Source organism: Spea bombifrons, chromosome 7, assembly GCF_027358695.1.
Source record: "Spea bombifrons isolate aSpeBom1 chromosome 7, aSpeBom1.2.pri, whole genome shotgun sequence".
NCBI lineage: Eukaryota > Metazoa > Chordata > Amphibia > Anura > Pelobatidae > Spea > Spea bombifrons.
In genome coordinates this window covers 46,858,362-46,881,456 of record NC_071093.1, presented here as the reverse complement: position 1 = coordinate 46,881,456, position 23,095 = coordinate 46,858,362, and the positions used below count along the sequence as shown (strand labels likewise).

Below are 23,095 nucleotides of genomic sequence, written 5' to 3'. Positions count from 1 at the left end.
CAAACAACAATTCCCCAGCTGTGCTCTTGGAGAGTTTTTGGCCGCTCGGAGCGTCCTTTTCACAGTGCGTTGAGGCGATACAGACCCGCGTCCTCCTCCAGGCTCTGCTGAAACTTCTTTTTCTTGCAGCCAATATCCATTTTGTGAAGCTTAATAACCTTTTGCGGTTCATCCCCGTGATATTCCTTGGGTTTACCCACGGTGATGAATGGCGATTGGAGGGAATTTAGTCGATGTGTTACATAATATAATACCCTGTAATATAATACCCCTGTAATATAATACCCCTGTAATATAATACCCCTGTAATATAATACCCCATAATATAATACCCCTGTAATATAATACCCCATAATATAATACCCCGTAATATAATACCCTGTAATATAATACCCTGTAATATAATACCACATAATATAATACCCTGTAATATAATACCCCTGTAATATAATACCCCTGTAATATAATACCCCATAATATAATACCCCGTAATATAATACCCCATAATATAATACCCCATAATATAATACCCCATAATATAATACCCTGTAATATAATACCCTGTAATATAATACCACATAATATAATACCCCTGTAATATAATACCCCTGTAATATAATACCCCTGTAATATAATACCCCTGTAATATAATACCCCATAATATAATACCCCTGTAATATAATACCCCATAATATAATACCCCGTAATATAATACCCCATAATATAATACCCTGTAATATAATACCCTATAATATAATACCCTGTAATATAATACCCCATAATATAATACCCCATAATATAATACCCCTGTAATATAATACCCCTGTAATATAATACCCCATAATATAATACCCCTGTAATATAATACCCCATACTATAATACCCCATAATATAATACCCTGTAATATAATACCCCATAATATAATACCCCATAACATAATACCCCTGTAATATAATACCCTGTAATATAATACCCTGTAATATAATACCCCATAATATAATACCCCTGAAATATAATACCCCATAATATAATACCCCATAATATAATACCCTGTAATATAATACCCCATAATATAATACCCCATAATATAATACCCCATAATATAATACCCCTGTAATATAATACTCCATAATATAATACCCCTGTAATATAATACTCCATAATATAATACCCCTGTAATATAATACCCCATAATATAATACCCCTGTAATATAATACCCCATAATATAATACCCCATAATATAATACCCTGTAATATAATACCCCATAATATAATACCCCATAATATGATACCCCTGTAATATAATACCCCATAATATAATACCCCTGTAATATAATACCCCATACTATAATACCCCATAATATAATACCCTGTAATATAATACCCCATAATATAATACCCCATAACATAATACCCCTGTAATATAATACCCTGTAATATAATACCCTGTAATATAATACCCCATAATATAATACCCCATAATATAATACCCCTGTAATATAATACCCCATAATATAATACCCCATAATATAATACCCTGTAATATAATACCCCTGTAATATAATACTCCATAATATAATACCCCTGTAATATAATACTCCATAATATAATACCCCTGTAATATAATACCCCATAATATAATACCCCTGTAATATAATACCCCATAATATAATACCCCATAATATAATACCCTGTAATATAATACCCCATAATATAATACTCCATAATATAATACCCCTGTAATATAATACCCCATAATATAATACCCCAGTGAAACAGGAAGTCAGGGTTGAACAATTTCCTGTTCCTAATCACCCAGGTGTAGTAAAACAAACGGACTATTTCACATTTTTGGGGCTAAACCTGTGTTGTTTTTACAATTGTTTGCTCCACGAGAGCAGAGTGTTTTTGTGTATTTTTGTAAGGAAAACATCGCAGGGTTAAACAATAGACACATTTTTCACAGCATTCTTTGCTCACATTTACCAAGAATGCCAATATTAGCGGAGGCCTCAGTAAGTCGCGCTCCGCTTAGCTTGTGGACCAAAGCCTGGCTGGGTGATTCGGGGGGGAATAACTTTTGCAGCGAGTGTCCATTCAGTGATCGCACTCACTGCCAATTCCAAATCCGCATGAAATGGAATTTTATTGCTAGATTCTGTTTTGTATTTTTGGGTCGTGGCTGGGATTGGGCAGGACAGATCCTCCAATAACTTCAGCCAATCATCTGTAAGAAGCTTTTAGGGCAGCTTCTGCAGCCTTTCTATAAATAAATGATATTTAACCCCCCCATGACTCCCAATGCAAATCCATTGAGCTTTTATTCAAATGCTGCTGGTTTGTGTTACATTGTAAGCAAAGCGACCCGAGATTTTAGTAACGATCCCTCGTTCAGCCTGAGGCTCGCGGCCGGCATCATGGAGCTGGATATTGTTTTAGTCATTTCCCATCCATGAGATATAACAGAGCCTGAATACGTGATAATTTCACTAACAAACCCCTCATTCCCAATGCAAATCCTCGGGGTTTATGTTACAATGTAAAGAAGTGAGCGGGAAAGATTTCACACTCGCAAAGATATCTATACTCACACACATACACACTGACAGCAGCACACACTCGCGCTCATACACTGACATCTATACTTACACACACATATACACTGACAATGTCATGCACTCACACTCATACACTGACATCTATACTTACACACACATATACACTGACAATGTCATGCACTCACACTCATACACTGACATCTGCACACTCACAAACGTACACTGACCACAGCTCACACACTCACACATATACACTGATAATGTCATGCACTCGCACTCATACACTGAGGGCTCGCACACTCACACATATACACTGATAATGTCATGCACTCGCACTCATACACTGACGGCTCACACACTCACACATATACACTGATAATGTCATGCACTCGCACTCATACACTGACGGCTCACACACTCACACATATATACTGATAATGTCATACACTCGCACTCATACACTGAGGGCTCACACACTCACACATATACACTGATAATGTCATGCACTCCCACTCATACACTGAGGGCTCACACACTCACACATATACACTGATAATGTCATGCACTCACACTCATACACTGAGGGCTCACACACTCACACATATACACTGATAATGTCATGCACTCACACTCATACACTGACGGCTCACACACTCACACATATACACTGATAATGTCATGCACTCACACTCATACACTGAGGACTCACACACTCACACATATACACTGATAATGTCATGCACTCGCACTCATACACTGACATCTATACTTACACACACATATACACTGATAATGTCATGCACTCACACTCATACACTGAGGGCTCACACACTCACACATATACACTGATAATGTCATGCACTCACACTCATACACTGACATCTGCACGCTCACACGCGTACACTGACCACGGCTCACACACTCACACATATACACTGATAATGTCATGCACTCACACTCATACACTGACGGCTCACACACTCACACATATACACTGACCACGGCTCACACACTCACACATATACACTGATAATGTCATGCACTCACACTCATACACTGAGGGCTCACACACTCACACATATACACTGACCACGGCTCACACACTCACACATATACACTGATAATGTCATGCACTCACACTCATACACTGAGGGCTCACACATGCCAATTATGAAAATCTAGAATGTCCGTTGAGATTAAAGAATTTATTTGGTCAGCAATCAACAATCTACCTGTCTGAGTTTATTCACAAAGCCTCTACAGTTACATGGAAGTCACACATAATGTAACGGATTTGATGTTATCGCGATGTTATAATAAATATCTATTTAGTTCTCTTTGAGATCCCATCTTATAAATATTTATTTCATTAGAACTAGTTGGGAGAGCAAATTATAACCCCACACGCTTCTGCTGATCGGAACGTCAGCGAGTTCAGACAAATCATTAAGCGCAGAATAGGAAGAGACTTGGAGTGAGAAGATGTACAGATCGGCGTCGGCTCCAGACTCCGCTCTTCTACCATCATGGAAATATCTCCACTCGAGAAATGAGTTCTAACCTAGGGATAAAATCCAGGAGCCCTTTTTATATTTCACCGGCTTCACACTTATTCCTTTTCACCAAAATAACTTTATGTGAAAGGCTTTTCTTAGCCTGGAGCTGGCCTGGATAATGATCAAGGACTCGGCCGCCGGAAACGTATCGATAAAAATCCAGCTTACTATGGAGAGGACGTCTTCGGTGATGTAATCACAAACAAAACTGAAAGCTTGAGACAAGTAGAAACTCAGATACAGAAACAGAAGCAGGATCATTGTGACGGCGGCCCGGACGTGAGCCTGCAGACTGGGGCGAGAGACTCCGCATTCATTGTGCTTTACCCTCCAGACGTGTCTCAGTACAGAGGTCAGCGTGTGGCCAATACAGAGGACGGAGAGCGTGAAGGGCACGAAGCAGCCCAGAGAAGCGATTGATAGCTGATATAAGGGGTTTATTTGTATGATTTTGCTGCCAGAAGTGGCGTTTGTAGACATATTCCCATTTGACTCTGGTGGCATTTCTAGGTAAACATTCCACATGGTGGGGACACTTATGACGAATGATCCCACCGCTGACACCAACATGAGTTTCGGTAACATTGCTGGGAATTTGCTCTTCAAGCGAACTAAGAACCGGTGATGGAAGCTGGAAACGCTGGTGGCGTAATAAACGCAGAGCCAGGCATTGAGCCAGAAGCTGAAATAAACTAGGAATGGCAGAAGAATGAAGAAGGTCTGGAACATTTCTTTTACATATAGAATCGGAGAATCAATGAAATACATAGCGCCGTGCGCACTGACTGCACACTGCAGCACGATGTTTACCAGACCCATAGCAATGTGGATCTGATCACAGAGCGGCAAATTTGTGTTCCTGCTCCTGTCCTTTAAAATAATAACTAAAATACTCGCGCTTAAGGTCAGGCTGATCAACGTCTCCGAGAAGACGTAAACTAAAGCGGCGATCCTTTTAAGAGGAACCATGTTCTGGACTTCCAGTGGATGTTCTGTGTCCAGTTGGCTGTAGGCTGTTGACGCGGACCGTTTCTGGAGAGGATTGATGTTCTCAGAGTCCTGGCTCATTGTTTGGAGTGTCATTTATGCAAATTCACTTGGAGTTGTGTTTTCATTTAAAAATAACATTTTAGAATGAGATGTCTTCTTGTTGCTGGAGTAACGGTGATTATGGATGAACCTTCCAGACCGCTTTTGGTTTAGCACTGGTGTGCGAAACGCGCCAAGCGTGAAGCCTGGTCCTGCTGCTGGTTGGCTGCTGTCCCAGGACAGGAATAAAGTCTTTTAATTTGACTTCTCTGTCGTGTGGGTTCCGTTACTCCCGTTGGCGTCTCTTGAAGATCTCTTTGATTATGGATGTCTCTAGGACAATCACTAGTCTGAAGCTTGTATACAAATCATAATGTATACCGTATATATAGATTGTACGCCTGTGAGCCCGGCCTTCTAATGCATCAGCCCCTCTTAGTCTGGCCGTCCTAGTTCTGTCAGACCCCATTTCAATGTTTGGACTGTAAGATGCCCCATATATAGAAGATGATATATTCTATACTGGTATGATAAAGCAATGGGTAGAATACATAGGGCCACGGGAAGGGTGATGTGAGGGGCTGAACACTCAGGGTCCCAAAGGTATTTGTGAAAAGTGTTTGTTGGCTTCCCAGATGCTGAGCTTCTCCAGGAACTCCGTTAACTGAGATCTGGTCTGTTTGATGGAATAAAATGTCCTGGAGTTCTCCACCTTTGGAGTTTGCCAATACATAGTCCATAGGCAGCCAATACACAGTCCATAGACAGCCAATACACAGTCCATAGAGAGTCCATAGACAGTCAATACACAGTCCATAGACAGCCAATACACAGTCCATAGACAGCCAATACACAGTCCATAGACAGCCAATACACAGTCCATAGACAGCCAATACACAGTCCATAGACAGCCAATACACAGTCCATAGACAGTCCATAGACAGCCAATACACAGTCCATAGACAGCCAATACACAGTCCATAGACAGTCCATAGACAGCCAATACACAGTCCATAGACAGCCAATACACAGTCCATAGACAGCCAATACACAGTCCATAGGCAGCCAATACACAGTCCATAGACAGCCAATACACAGTCCATAGGCAGTCCGTGGGAGATGTAGGATTGAAGGGCAGTCGGTTCTTGGCGTTGGATAAGAAACCCTGATCCAATATATTTATGTATTTTGCTGTAAGTAGAACAGCTTTTGGAGCCCATTTTTGGGGGATCGGTCCGATCTGATATCTCTTTTTATTGAATGGATTTTATCGTCCGCTCCTTAGGGATTCTCTTATGGCTTTAACCCTTTCCTCTCCCTTTGATGTTATAGGACACACACCTGCTCCATGCTTTCTCGCTCAGATTCTCATAACTCTTTTGCATATTATTTGTATTTCACAAACCCCATCAGCCTCAACGCAAAACCTTTGTGCTTTTATTCAAATCCCGCTGGTTTGTGTTACACAGTAAGAAGAATTGACCTCTAAGGTGTTGATATAGTAAGCAAATTGAATTAACCCCTTCATCCACGTTTTGCTATTGAATTGCCTGTGATAGATTTGTAATAGTCTAGGTTTTATGCCTACAGAGAGATGCGTGAATTCTCTTTCAGGTATTCGCTAAGGGCTGATTATTAACCCTGTATGGTCAAACAGACTTGTGTAACCCATTGTTTCCCAACACAAAGCTTCCCCTGAAACTCCTTCCTCAGTTTGGAGTTGGCCTGTATGACCACGAAGGACTCGGCTGCTGGAAACAAAACAATGAAAAACCAGCTTAGCATTGAAATGGCGTTAAAGGAGGTAAAGGATGTTAACAGACTGAAGACCTGAGACAATTGAAAACTTAGGTAGAGAATAACAAGCAGGATCATTGTGACGGCAGCCCGGACGTGAGCCCGGAGACTGGGGCGAGAGGAACCGGAGTCATTGTGCTTTACTCTCCAGACGTGTCTCAGTAGAGAGGTCAGCGTGTGTCCAATACAGAGGACGGAGAGCGTGAAGGGCAAGAAGCATCCCAAGGAGGTGATACCCATTCGATATGCAGGGTTTACGTAAAGAAGAGTGGAGTTGGCTGCGGTGTCACCATTTGTTTCCAGGTGGCTCTTCAGGTGGATATTCAAGACAAACATCAAACTTATGGCCAATGATCCCACGGCTAACACCAATATAAGCTTTGGCATAATGGCTGACAAATGGCTTTTCAGCCAAACAAAGGGACGGCGAGTGAATCCAGCAAGACTGATAACGTAATGCCCACAGAGACAGGCGTTCAGCCAAAAACTGAAGTAAACCAGGAACTGCAGAACTACAAAAAATGTAAAAAACATCTCTGCAACTAAAAGTACAGAAAAGAAAAGGGTATAGAGAAGCCCATGCGCAGCCATTGTACACAGCAGCAGGACATTGACCAGCCCCATGGACACGTGGATTTGGTCGCAGGGCTGCAGCTGTTTTCCATTTTTCCAGTCCCTGAAATGTATAATTATAATCCATATGTTTGCAGTGAGACCGAGTGTAAACCCCATAAAAACTGTGACCAAAATGAGCACTATCTGAGCAGGTAGCATTTTGTGCGTGTGCGCTGGTCAGAATACCCGGCGAAGCGCGTCCAGAACCTTCTACGCGGCCTGCAAATGCGGAGCAGAGCTCTGTGCTGGGAGAGGAGGGAGAGTTACACGGGAAGCCAGGCGTGTTCTGGTTCATGCAAATCCTCCCAATGCTTTGCTTCGGCTTAAATATCAATTATTTGGGTTGGGAGGAGTATATATCACTTGGCGATCACTCGCTGTACACGCTTAGAATTTTACCAAGTCATAGCTTAGACGTAGAATGTGACAGTTAAATCCCCTCGCTGTATTACCCTCTACCACTTCTGCTGGGAGGCTGTTCCACTTATCTACCACCCACTCAGTAAAGTAAAACCTCCTTCCATTCCAGCTCAGTCTCTGACTCTCTAGTGTTAGATTCCGGGCTCCTCTCCTCCTTTGAAATAAATTCCCTCCCGTCCTTTATCCCTTTATGTATTTAAATGTCTCTCCCATCCTATCAGCATCAATAAACAGATCGGATCAATCAGCATCGATAAACAGATCGGATCAATCAGCATCGATAAACAGATCGGCTGAATCAGCATCGATAAACAGATCGGATCAATCAGCATCGATAAACAGATCGGATCAATCAGCATCAATAAACAGATCGGATCAATCAGCATCGATAAACAGATCGGATCAATCAGCATCGATAAACAGATCGGATCAATCAGCATCGATAAACAGATCGGATCAATCAGCATCAATAAACAGATCGGATCAATCAGCATCGATAAACAGATCGGATCAATTAGCATCGATAAACAGATCGGCTGAATCAGCATCGATAAACAGATCGGATCAATCAGCATCGATAAACAGATCGGATCAATCAGCATCAATAAACAGATCGGATCAATCAGCATCGATAAACAGATCGGATCAATCAGCATCGATAAACAGATCGGATCAATCAGCATCGATAAACAGATCGGATCAATCAGCATCGATTAACAGATCGGATCAATCAGCATCGATAAACAGATCGGATCAATCAGCATCGATAAACAGATCGGATCAATCAGCATCGATTAACAGATCGGATCAATCAGCATCGATTAACAGATCGGATCAATCAGCATCGATAAACAGATCGGATCAATCAGCATCGATAAACAGATCGGATCAATCAGCATCGATAAACAGATCGGCTCAATCAGCATCGATTAACAGATCGGATCAATCAGCATCGATAAACAGATCGGATCAATCAGCATCGATAAACAGATCGGATCAATCAGCATCGATAAACAGATCGGATCAATCAGCATCGATAAACTGATCGGATCAATCAGCATCGATAAACAGATCGGATCAATCAGCATCGATAAACAGATCGGATCAATCAGCATCAATAAACAGATCGGATCAATCAGCATCAATAAACAGATCGGCTGAATCAGCATCGATAAACAGATCGGATCAATCAGCATCAATAAACAGATCGGATCAATCAGCATCGATAAACAGATCGGATCAATCAGCATCAATAAACAGATCGGATCAATCAGCATCGATAAACAGATCGGATCAATCAGCATCGATAAACAGATCGGATCAATCAGCATCGATAAACAGATCGGCTGAATCAGCATCGATAAACAGATCGGATCAATCAGCATCGATAAACAGATCGGATCAATCAGCATCGATAAACAGATCGGCTGAATCAGCATCAATAAACAGATCGGATCAATCAGCATCGATAAACAGATCGGATCAATCAGCATCGATAAACAGATCGGCTGAATCAGCATCGATAAACAGATCGGATCAATCAGCATCGATAAACAGATCGGATCAATCAGCATCAATAAACAGATCGGATCAATCAGCATCGATAAACAGATCGGATCAATCAGCATCGATAAACAGATCGGATCAATCAGCATCGATAAACAGATCGGATCAATCAGCATCGATTAACAGATCGGATCAATCAGCATCGATTAACAGATCGGATCAATCAGCATCGATTAACAGATCGGATCAATCAGCATCGATAAACAGATCGGATCAATCAGCATCGATAAACAGATCGGATCAATCAGCATCGATAAACAGATCGGCTCAATCAGCATCGATTAACAGATCGGATCAATCAGCATCGATAAACAGATCGGCTCAATCAGCATCGATAAACAGATCGGATCAATCAGCATCGATAAACAGATCGGATCAATCAGCATCGATTAACAGATCGGATCAATCAGCATCGATTAACAGATCGGCTGAATCAGCATCGATAAACAGATCGGCTGAATCAGCATCGATAAACAGATCGGATCAATCAGCATCGATTAACAGATCGGCTGAATCAGCATCGATAAACAGATCGGATCAATCAGCATCGATAAACAGATCGGATCAATCAGCATCGATAAACTGATCGGATCAATCAGCATCGATAAACAGATCGGATCAATCAGCATCGATAAACAGATCGGATCAATCAGCATCAATAAACAGATCGGATCAATCAGCATCGATAAACAGATCGGCTGAATCAGCATCGATAAACAGATCGGATCAATCAGCATCGATAAACAGATCGGATCAATCAGCATCGATAAACAGATCGGATCAATCAGCATCGATAAACAGATCGGATCAATCAGCATCGATAAACAGATCGGATCAATCAGCATCGATAAACAGATCGGATCAATCAGCATCGATAAACAGATCGGATCAATCAGCATCGATAAACAGATCGGATCAATCAGCATCAATAAACAGATCGGATCAATCAGCATCGATTAACAGATCGGATCAATCAGCATCGATAAACAGATCGGATCAATCAGCATCGATAAACAGATCGGATCAATCAGCATCGATAAACAGATCGGATCAATCAGCATCGATAAACAGATCGGATCAATCAGCATCGATAAACAGATCGGATCAATCAGCATCGATAAACAGATCGGATCAATCAGCATCGATAAACAGATCGGATCAATCAGCATCGATAAACAGATCGGATCAATCAGCATCGATAAACAGATCGGCTGAATCAGCATCGATAAACAGATCGGCTGAATCAGCATCGATAAACAGATCGGATCAATCAGCATCAATAAACAGATCGGATCAATCAGCATCGATAAACAGATCGGATCAATCAGCATCGATAAACAGATCGGATCAATCAGCATCGATAAACAGATCGGATCAATCAGCATCGATAAACAGATCGGATCAATCAGCATCGATAAACAGATCGGCTGAATCAGCATCGATAAACAGATCGGCTGAATCAGCATCGATAAACAGATCGGATCAATCAGCATCGATAAACAGATCGGATCAATCAGCATCAATAAACAGATCTGCTGAATCAGCATCGATAAACAGATCGGATCAATTAGCATCGATAAACAGATCGGATCAATCAGCATCGATTAACAGATCGGATCAATCAGCATCGATAAACAGATCGGCTGAATCAGCATCGATAAACAGATCGGATCAATTAGCATCGATAAACAGATCGGCTGAATCAGCATCGATAAACAGATCGGATCAATCAGCATCGATAAACAGATCGGATCAATCAGCATCGATAAACAGATCGGATCAATCAGCATCGATTAACAGATCGGATCAATCAGCATCGATAAACAGATCGGCTCAATCAGCATCGATAAACAGATCGGCTCAATCAGCATCGATAAACAGATCGGCTCAATCAGCATCGATAAACAGATCGGATCAATCAGCATCGATAAACAGATCGGCTGAATCAGCATCGATAAACAGATCGGCTCAATCAGCATCGATTAACAGATCGGCTCAATCAGCATCGATAAACAGATCGGCTCAATCAGCATCGATAAACAGATCGGATCAATCAGCATCGATAAACAGATCGGATCAATCAGCATCGATAAACAGATCGGATCAATCAGCATCGATAAACAGATCGGCTCAATCAGCATCAATAAACAGATCGGATCAATCAGCATCGATAAACAGATCGGATCAATCAGCATCGATAAACAGATCGGATCAATCAGCATCGATAAACAGATCGGATCAATCAGCATCGATAAACAGATCGGATCAATCAGCATCGATTAACAGATCGGATCAATCAGCATCGATAAACAGATCGGCTCAATCAGCATCGATAAACAGATCGGCTCAATCAGCATCGATAAACAGATCGGCTCAATCAGCATCGATAAACAGATCGGATCAATCAGCATCGATAAACAGATCGGATCAATCAGCATCGATAAACAGATCGGCTGAATCAGCATCGATAAACAGATCGGATCAATCAGCATCGATAAACAGATCGGATCAATCAGCATCGATAAACAGATCGGATCAATCAGCATCGATAAACAGATCGGCTGAATCAGCATCAATAAACAGATCGGATCAATCAGCATCGATAAACAGATCGGATCAATCAGCATCGATAAACAGATCGGATCAATCAGCATCGATAAACAGATCGGATCAATCAGCATCGATTAACAGATCGGATCAATCAGCATCGATAAACAGATCGGCTCAATCAGCATCGATAAACAGATCGGCTCAATCAGCATCGATAAACAGATCGGCTGAATCAGCATCGATAAACAGATCGGCTCAATCAGCATCGATTAACAGATCGGCTCAATCAGCATCGATAAACAGATCGGCTCAATCAGCATCGATAAACAGATCGGATCAATCAGCATCGATAAACAGATCGGATCAATCAGCATCGATAAACAGATCGGATCAATCAGCATCGATAAACAGATCGGCTCAATCAGCATCAATAAACAGATCGGATCAATCAGCATCGATAAACAGATCGGATCAATCAGCATCGATAAACAGATCGGATCAATCAGCATCGATAAACAGATCGGATCAATCAGCATCGATAAACAGATCGGATCAATCAGCATCGATAAACAGATCGGCTGAATCAGCATCAATAAACAGATCGGCTGAATCAGCATCGATAAACAGATCGGATCAATTAGCATCGATAAACAGATCGGCTGAATCAGCATCGATAAACAGATCGGATCAATCAGCATCGATAAACAGATCGGATCAATCAGCATCGATTAACAGATCGGATCAATCAGCATCGATAAACAGATCGGATCAATCAGCATCGATAAACAGATCGGATCAATCAGCATCGATAAACAGATCGGATCAATCAGCATCGATAAACAGATCGGCTCAATCAGCATCGATAAACAGATCGGATCAATCAGCATCGATAAACAGATCGGATCAATCAGCATCGATAAACAGATCGGCTGAATCAGCATCGATAAACAGATCGGCTCAATCAGCATCGATAAACAGATCGGATCAATCAGCATCGATAAACAGATCGGCTGAATCAGCATCGATAAACAGATCGGCTGAATCAGCATCGATAAACAGATCGGATCAATCAGCATCGATAAACAGATCGGATCAATCAGCATCGATAAACAGATCGGATCAATCAGCATCAATAAACAGATCTGCTGAATCAGCATCGATAAACAGATCGGATCAATTAGCATCGATAAACAGATCGGATCAATCAGCATCGATTAACAGATCGGATCAATCAGCATCGATAAACAGATCGGCTGAATCAGCATCGATAAACAGATCGGATCAATCAGCATCGATAAACAGATCGGATCAATCAGCATCGATAAACAGATCGGATCAATCAGCATCGATTAACAGATCGGATCAATCAGCATCGATAAACAGATCGGATCAATCAGCATCGATAAACAGATCGGATCAATCAGCATCGATAAACAGATCGGATCAATCAGCATCGATAAACAGATCGGCTCAATCAGCATCGATAAACAGATCGGATCAATCAGCATCGATAAACAGATCGGATCAATCAGCATCGATAAACAGATCGGCTGAATCAGCATCGATAAACAGATCGGATCAATCAGCATCGATAAACAGATCGGATCAATCAGCATCGATAAACAGATCGGATCAATCAGCATCGATAAACAGATCGGCTGAATCAGCATCGATAAACAGATCGGATCAATCAGCATCGATAAACAGATCGGATCAATCAGCATCGATAAACAGATCGGATCAATCAGCATCAATAAACAGATCTGCTGAATCAGCATCGATAAACAGATCGGATCAATTAGCATCGATAAACAGATCGGATCAATCAGCATCGATAAACAGATCGGATCAATCAGCATCGATAAACAGATCGGATCAATCAGCATCGATTAACAGATCGGATCAATCAGCATCGATAAACAGATCGGATCAATCAGCATCGATAAACAGATCGGCTCAATCAGCATCGATTAACAGATCGGATCAATCAGCATCGATAAACAGATCGGCTGAATCAGCATCGATAAACAGATCGGATCAATTAGCATCGATAAACAGATCGGCTGAATCAGCATCGATAAACAGATCGGCTGAATCAGCATCGATAAACAGATCGGATCAATCAGCATCGATAAACAGATCGGATCAATCAGCATCGATTAACAGATCGGATCAATCAGCATCGATAAACAGATCGGATCAATCAGCATCGATAAACAGATCGGATCAATCAGCATCGATAAACAGATCGGATCAATCAGCATCGATTAACAGATCGGATCAATCAGCATCGATAAACAGATCGGATCAATCAGCATCGATAAACAGATCGGATCAATCAGCATCGATTAACAGATCGGATCAATCAGCATCGATAAACAGATCGGCTCAATCAGCATCGATAAACAGATCGGCTCAATCAGCATCGATAAACAGATCGGATCAATCAGCATCGATAAACAGATCGGCTGAATCAGCATCGATAAACAGATCGGCTCAATCAGCATCGATAAACAGATCGGATCAATCAGCATCGATAAACAGATCGGATCAATCAGCATCGATAAACAGATCGGATCAATCAGCATCGATAAACAGATCGGATCAATCAGCATCGATAAACAGATCGGATCAATCAGCATCGATAAACAGATCGGCTGAATCAGCATCAATAAACAGATCGGCTGAATCAGCATCGATAAACAGATCGGATCAATTAGCATCGATAAACAGATCGGCTGAATCAGCATCGATAAACAGATCGGATCAATCAGCATCGATAAACAGATCGGATCAATCAGCATCGATAAACAGATCGGATCAATCAGCATCGATAAACAGATCGGATCAATCAGCATCGATAAACAGATCGGATCAATCAGCATCGATAAACAGATCGGCTCAATCAGCATCGATAAACAGATCGGATCAATCAGCATCGATAAACAGATCGGCTCAATCAGCATCGATAAACAGATCGGATCAATCAGCATCGATAAACAGATCGGATCAATCAGCATCGATAAACAGATCGGATCAATCAGCATCGATAAACAGATCGGATCAATCAGCATCGATAAACAGATCGGCTCAATCAGCATCGATAAACAGATCGGATCAATCAGCATCGATAAACAGATCGGATCAATCAGCATCGATAAACAGATCGGATCAATCAGCATCGATAAACAGATCGGCTCAATCAGCATCGATAAACAGATCGGATCAATCAGCATCGATAAACAGATCGGATCAATCAGCATCGATAAACAGATCGGCTCAATCAGCATCGATAAACAGATCGGATCAATCAGCATCGATAAACAGATCGGCTCAATCAGCATCGATAAACAGATCGGCTGAATCAGCATCAATAAACAGATCGGATCAATCAGCATCGATAAACAGATCGGATCAATCAGCATCGATAAACAGATCGGATCAATCAGCATCGATAAACAGATCGGCTGAATCAGCATCGATAAACAGATCGGATCAATCAGCATCGATAAACAGATCGGATCAATCAGCATCGATAAACAGATCGGCTCAATCAGCATCGATAAACAGATCGGATCAATCAGCATCGATTAACAGATCGGATCAATCAGCATCGATAAACAGATCGGCTGAATCAGCATCGATAAACAGATCGGATCAATCAGCATCGATAAACAGATCGGATCAATCAGCATCGATAAACAGATCGGATCAATCAGCATCGATTAACAGATCGGATCAATCAGCATCGATTAACAGATCGGATCAATCAGCATCGATAAACAGATCGGATCAATCAGCATCGATAAACAGATCGGATCAATCAGCATCGATTAACAGATCGGATCAATCAGCATCGATAAACAGATCGGATCAATCAGCATCGATAAACAGATCGGATCAATCAGCATCGATTAACAGATCGGATCAATCAGCATCGATAAACAGATCGGATCAATCAGCATCGATAAACAGATAAATGAATGGACAGATCGGTTAGAAGAAGCCAACAGGTTTCTAGAATATAACGGCAGGGTTTAAATATTAATTTACAGAGAGGGTCGTTGATGCATGGAATAGTCTTCAAGCGGAGGTGGTAGAAGTTAATTGAGTGAAGGAGTTAAGGCATGCGCGAGATAAGGCTCCAGGGTAATTCTTCAGAAATGGGGCAGTCTAGAATGGTGTTTCTCTGCTATGGCATGTGATGTTTCTCTGTATAGATGTGTAAAGGAGTAGACGGGTAGAGTTTGGGAAGCGACCGGTGTGTTAATGGGGGTGTCGGGATCAGGGCACTTTTTCGTTATCTGATTTGTTACTCGTAAATGTAATTATTTTATATGAGCTCATTGGTGAGACCACAACATCTGCTGACATTCGTTAGAAGTTAAGAAGGATTTTTTTCCCTGATGGCAGAATTGGAAGTCGCTGAATTAGGGGTTTTTGCCTTCTTTTGGATCAAGAATAGGAAGGTTCGGTAGAAGGGTTGAACTTGATGGACTTCGGTCTTTTTTTCGACCTTATGAACGATGTAACTATAAAACTATATATATATATATATATATATATATATATATATATGTAACTGTGTAACTATATATATGTAACTATGTAACTATATATATGTAACTATGTAACTATATATATATGTAACTATGTAACTATATATATGTAACTATGTAACTATATATATATGTAACTATGTAACTATATATATATGTAACTATGTAACTATATATATATATATATATATATAGCTATGTAACTATATGTATGTAACTATGTAACTATATATATATATGTAACTATGTAACTATATATATATATATAGCTATGTAACTATATATATGTAACTATGTAACTATATATATATATATGGAACTATGTATATATATATATATGGAACTATGTAACTATATATATATATATGGAACTATGTAACTATATATATATATATGTAACTATGTAACTATATATATATGTAACTATGTAACTATATATATATATATGTAACTATGTAACTATATATATATATGTAACTATATATATATATGTAACTAGGTAACTATATATATATATATGTAACTATGTAACTATATATATATGTAACTATGTAACTATATATATATATATGTAACTATGTAACTATATATATATATATATAGCTATGTAACTATATATATGTAACTATGTAACTATATATATATATATGGAACTATGTATATATATATATATATGGAACTATGTAACTATATATATATATATGTAACTATGTAACTATATGTATGTAACTATGTAACTATATATATGTAACTAGGTAACTATATATATATAACTATATATGTAACTATGTAACTATATATATAAGTAACTATGTAACTATATTTATATATATGTAACTATGTAACTATATGTATGTAACTATGTAACTATATATATGTAACTATGTAACTATATATATGTAACTAGGTAACTATATATATATATATAACTATATATGTAACTATGTAACTATATATATATAAGTAACGATGTAACTATATTTATATATATGTAACTATGTAACTATATATATATGTAACTATATAACTATATATGTAACTATGTAACTATATATATATAAGTAACTATGTAACTATATTTATATATATGTAACTATGTAACTATATATATATGTAACTATATATATATATATAACTATGTAACTATATATGTAACTATGTAACTATATATATATATATATATAAGTAACTATGTAACTATATTTATATATATATATATGTAACTATGTAACTATATATATGTAACTATATATGTAACTATGTAACTATATATGTAACTATGTAACTATATATATATAAGTAACTATGTAACTATATATATATGTAACTATATATATATAACTATGTAACTATATATGTAACTATATATATATAAGTAACTATATTTATATATATGTAACTATGTAACCATATATATATGTAACTATATATATATAACTATGTAACTATATATGTAACTATGTAACTATATATATATAAGTAACTATGTAACTATATTTATATATATGTAACTATGTACCTATATATATATGTAACTATATATATGTAACTATATATGTAACTATATATGTAACTATGTAACTATATATATATAAGTAACTATGTAACTATATTTATATATATGTAACTATGTACCTATATATATATGTAACTATATGTATGTAACCATGTAACTATATATATATATATATGTAACTATGTAACTATGTATTTATGTAACTATGTAAGGTGCCCCGTACCGCAGACAGTGATAAAGCTTCCTGAAGGTTCGTCGTGATTTTGAATTTCCGAGTATTAGAGTCTGTAATGAGCAAAAGGCGTCACGGAGCATCAGGGGAAACCAGTACCGAGGGGGAGACACCAGGAGAATATTACCGGCAAGGGAGCCCTTCGTAACGGCTGCTCAGGGGTCAGCTTGGCATTGGGAGGACCCAAAACGCTGACGCAGAGGGACTCATAAGGGACGTTGATGATCGGCTTCCATGTGGGGGACAGTGAAAGAACCCTGAGGGGTTTATTACCCTGTATACCCCGTCCCCTGGTCATGGGAATAGGGGGTTAAATATACTAAAGCAAAACCCTATGGAAGGCATGGACCCCCAAGCTATGCCTGCCCCTCATTCACAATCTAGTTGGGTTGAGTGTCTTAAAATAAAGTAATGTGCAATTATATTTTAAGGGCCCGTCAACAAAGCCCTCGGTTCTCAATGTTTTGCCCCAAGGAAAGTCTCCTCCTGCAGGCTAGAGTGTTACTGAGAAGACCGGAGAGATTTCAAGGATATTGTACCGAGAGCCAGTGGGATAACCGACACGCAATGATCGTCCATCCAACGGCCCCATTGTCAATTTTCCACAAACAAATGTAAAAAAGTAGTAAAAATGTAATCTAGAACAATAGACCAGAGACCAAACGGGAAGACTTCCTCTTTTGCCTGTAATTTAAGGTTCAATATCCTCGTTTAATCTCAGAATGATTCTCTAATCTCAAGATTTTCACACCAACCGTTTCACACGCAGGGTTTTATTACTTTTTATGGGGATGAATGAACCGCAGAATTGTTTGTTACAACATTAAAAAAATCCATGAAGATTTCCCTCATTTGTAGAACATCTCCTCCCCGTTACATGCATTACTATAAAAAGTTTATTTAATATAATCTATAACTCTATGAAGGTCCTTTTAGTAAACAATCACCGTCCTTCCAAGCCTCCTGTGACCTGTTTCAGGGTATTTCTACCTCAAATACCTCATTACGTTTTATATCTGCTCTCCACAAGCTTTTTTCCTAAAATATTTTTTTTCACGGCTCTTTACAAAGAGATGAATTGGAACGGCCGATAGATGAATACGACACGAATGCAATCTCCTAAAACCGTTTGTAGTCAGAGGTCACCTGATATTCATTGACGCTCGACGTGTGCATTTTAGTCTCAGTTTGGGGTTTCCCAGGATCAGAAGCAGGGCTTTTAATCCTGGGTACGCATATTGGGTAATCACACACAAATACCCCCAACCAGAAAACTCCGAAAACACGTCCAAAGCCAGTAGCACCTGAGACACATAATAGAAGATGTAGAGGCCCATCAGCAGAGTCATGGTCCTTATTGCACCGACGTGAGTGTGAAGATGGGAAACACTCTGCAGGGTCTGCTGCATTCTGAAGATATGCAAGACGAGGGATCTTATAGTCACGGCCAGAGCAGCGATCACCAGGACGAAGGGGATGCAGAAGCCAAAGAACAAGAACAGGTAGTAGAGAGAGTCCGTTTTCATGGCGGTGATGCTCCCATGACCAGCTTCCAGCGTGTGATTGGCTGCATCGTTCCTAAAGTAATAATGACTTACAAAACTACAAAGAAGAGCCGATCCAGCCATTGACAGCAACATGACGCGCGGTAACATCTTGGGGAACCGTGTTTTTAAGAATGTGGCAAAAGGAATCTGTAACTTGACGACCTTGATGCAGTAGAAGATACAGAGCCAAGCAGTCGAGAACGAGAGGCAGATGGAGGACACGAAAGCAAAATACGTAGCTATCTTCTGAAGCTGCCCCGAGAAGCTGAGATGGTACATGAAGAAAAAGTACAAATAGTTAAAGGTGTGAAGGATCGCCAGGACGAGATTTGAAGATCCAACAATAAGAAGAATCTGGTCGCTCAGACCCAGGTGTCCATGAGTAACCCATTCCTTACTGCAGACCAAAGCTATAAACAGATTAAGAAGGACACCAGAGAGTATCTCCAAAGCTATGATACCAGAAAGGATGGTTAGTGGATTCATGTCTGTGTGAAAAAGGCTAATGATATATGATATAATAGTCTCCAAGCTCCCTATGTATCCTTCTTCTTCCCGATAATAATCCTCTCAGACTTGTTAGTTGGCTTCAGGCTGCTTGGTTTTGTTGCCTGAAGCCACAGACAGAAAGATCAACCAACATTTGCATGAATGCAAACGTGACGAGACCGGGTATTCCTTTGTTAGGTGGAAACCATTAACGGCCTGGTTTGTGGGTAACTCAGTGGGTAAACGTGGACATTTGTTTTTATTCTCTTTCAAACTGTCCCGGTAAACGCCTTACTGAGTGGCACTTTTGAACAGATCATGAAAATGTGTTTTCACTTTTGAGAAGGTACTAAATAGCCTATTATCCCGTATACCTATATTATCCCATATACCTATATTATCCTCTATACCTATATTATCCCGTATACCTATATTATCCCATATACCTATATTATCCCGTATACCTATATTATCCCGTATACCTATATTATCCTCTATACCTATATTATCCCATATACCTATATTATCCCGTATACCTATATTATCCCATATACCTATATTATCCCGTATACCTATATTATCCCGTATACCTATATTATCCTCTATACCTATATTATCCCATATACCTATATTATCCCGTATACCTATATTATCCCGTATACCTATATTATCCCGTATACCTATATTATCCTCTATACCTATCAGTGGCTAAAATGAACCGACGAGGATGGGAAGTTGTGTGTAGTGTAGTCCAATATAAAATCACTTTAATGTGCGTAACACTCGCAGCACTCATCACACCTTGTAAGTGTAGCAGCAGGCTAACACGTTGGGTAAGTCCATATCGCACACTGAGATACAAGCCACGCTGTGACCTGGGCCCGTGGAAATGGCCGCTGGACACTGTAACACATTCTAACCATTATTTCCGCAGAGCTTCCGTATTTTCGCACTCGCTTGCTTCAGTTTGGAGTTCCCTGTGATAAGTAAGATTGACTCAATTGTGGAAAAAGATGAAATGATGACAAAACAAACCCAGTACCAGGGGCTAATCATTGAGAGGAAGCCAAGAGCCACTTCCACTACGTAGAAGACGAGGTAAAGAACAAGAAGGGAAGTCATGGTGCGAGCAGCTCCTTGGTGGGCCTTGAGATTGGGGGCCCCAGATTCTCCCATGTTCTGTTGCATGTGACGGGTGTGTGAGCAGAGAGAGCAAATAATATGGCCTGTGGTGATCATCACCACCAGGAATGGGACAAAACAGTTGATGCTCAAGGAAAAAAAATTGTACAGAGGACTTATTTGGTAGCCAGTTATCTTTGCTGTTTGGTTTGCATCGAGGGAAGCGGTGGAATTATCAGCATAGACTTTCGTAATTGTCCATGTCAGCTGGAGACAGCTGATAAGAGAAATCGCTTGAGACAACAGTATCAGCCAAGGAACCACAAGGCTGACCTTCATCTTCATCCATGAAAGGCAGCCATGTTTGAAGTTGATTATTTTCAAGCAGAAGAACAAGCAAAGCCAAGCGTTGAGCCAAGAGCTGGAGAAGATGCTGTACGTCATTATGGAATATATGATATAAAAGACAACATCAATAAAGAGAATATCACGGAAAAAAACGACACATATTATGGTGGCTGCATTTGCACACGAGAAGCCGGTGTTTGAGACAGCCAGGGCCACCACAATTTGGTCCGAAGAGTTCATAGTCTGGCCATTTATCCAGGCCTTAAAATTCACAAACACAATGAAGAAGTTGGTTAATACTCCAGCGCATGACTCAGCTACGAGGATAATTAGAAACACATCAACAAAAGGTGGAATGATAATGTTATCCAATCCCATTTTATCTTCATACAGACTTTGGAGTCGTGTGCCGGGCTGGCCAAAATCTCCTGGGGTATGATTTACTCAGATGTTCTTCGTGATAAATGGCAAGAGGCTGAAAGCAGATAAATGATGAGCTCCGCGCAGTCGTTGTTCCTTCTGCAACAGACATCTTAATGCCTCTTTATAACACTAGATCATCTCCTTGATGATGTCATAAAGGGAGTCATTTTTTTTAATCTGCAGATTAACACAAATGCAAATGATGCAAAAATTTCCTTACCCTCGGTTTTGTCTGCATTGACGCAGGCAGCGCTAAAGATTTTAAGACCTTTATGAAAATAAACAGAGGTGTTTATTTGGGACAAAACCGGGTCCACTTGCAGACTATTTTGTCCAAGTTTCCAGCAGCTCGTCGGGGGTCACCCGCAGACCCGAGTACATACAACTACATTGTTGATTGGAGGAAATACGTTTCTCCACATCTTTTTTGTTTGCGTTCCCTATTAATGGACGGGGCATATAAAGCCGACCCTCTTTCTTGTAACACCTACTTTGCCTGCAAGCCGTTTTATGTTAGTAAGTAAGTCTGTTTTTGGTTACGACCGACCTTGGGTGCCTTGAGTTTCTGTCCTTAAAGATTGGAAGATGGCCCCCATCTCCTTCTGTACCTGTATGACTTATGTTTGTCCATATAAGAGAAGATGAAGTCCTTAGTTGAAGTTGATACACATGAGCTTTCAGGACCTCAGACATCTCAGACTAAGTAGGTCTTACACATGAATGGAAGGAATGTTTGAGATAATAAAATGATCTACCGTGAATCAGG

General features: G+C 39.8%; 2 protein-coding genes across 2 annotated transcripts; both read right to left on the bottom strand.

Moving 5' to 3' along the window:
- Positions 1–4,179: 4,179 nt before the first annotated feature.
- LOC128502304 (taste receptor type 2 member 40-like) lies at positions 4,180–5,184 on the bottom strand. The gene has a single exon (XM_053472066.1). It carries the CDS (start codon positions 5,182–5,184, stop codon positions 4,180–4,182), a length of 1,005 nt encoding a protein of 334 aa, XP_053328041.1.
- A 14,358-nt stretch (positions 5,185–19,542) lies between these two features.
- Positions 19,543–20,433, bottom strand: LOC128502303 (taste receptor type 2 member 40-like). Its single transcript, XM_053472065.1, has one exon. The coding sequence runs from the start codon at positions 20,431–20,433 to the stop codon at positions 19,543–19,545; it is 891 nt and encodes a 296-aa protein (XP_053328040.1).
- Between the last annotated feature and the right edge of the window lie 2,662 nt (positions 20,434–23,095).

Coding starts and splice junctions, on each gene's coding strand:
- LOC128502303 (XM_053472065.1), bottom strand. CDS start 20,433: ATGAATCCACTAACCATCCTTTCTGGTATCATAGCTTTGGAGATACTC.
- LOC128502304 (XM_053472066.1), bottom strand. CDS start 5,184: ATGAGCCAGGACTCTGAGAACATCAATCCTCTCCAGAAACGGTCCGCG.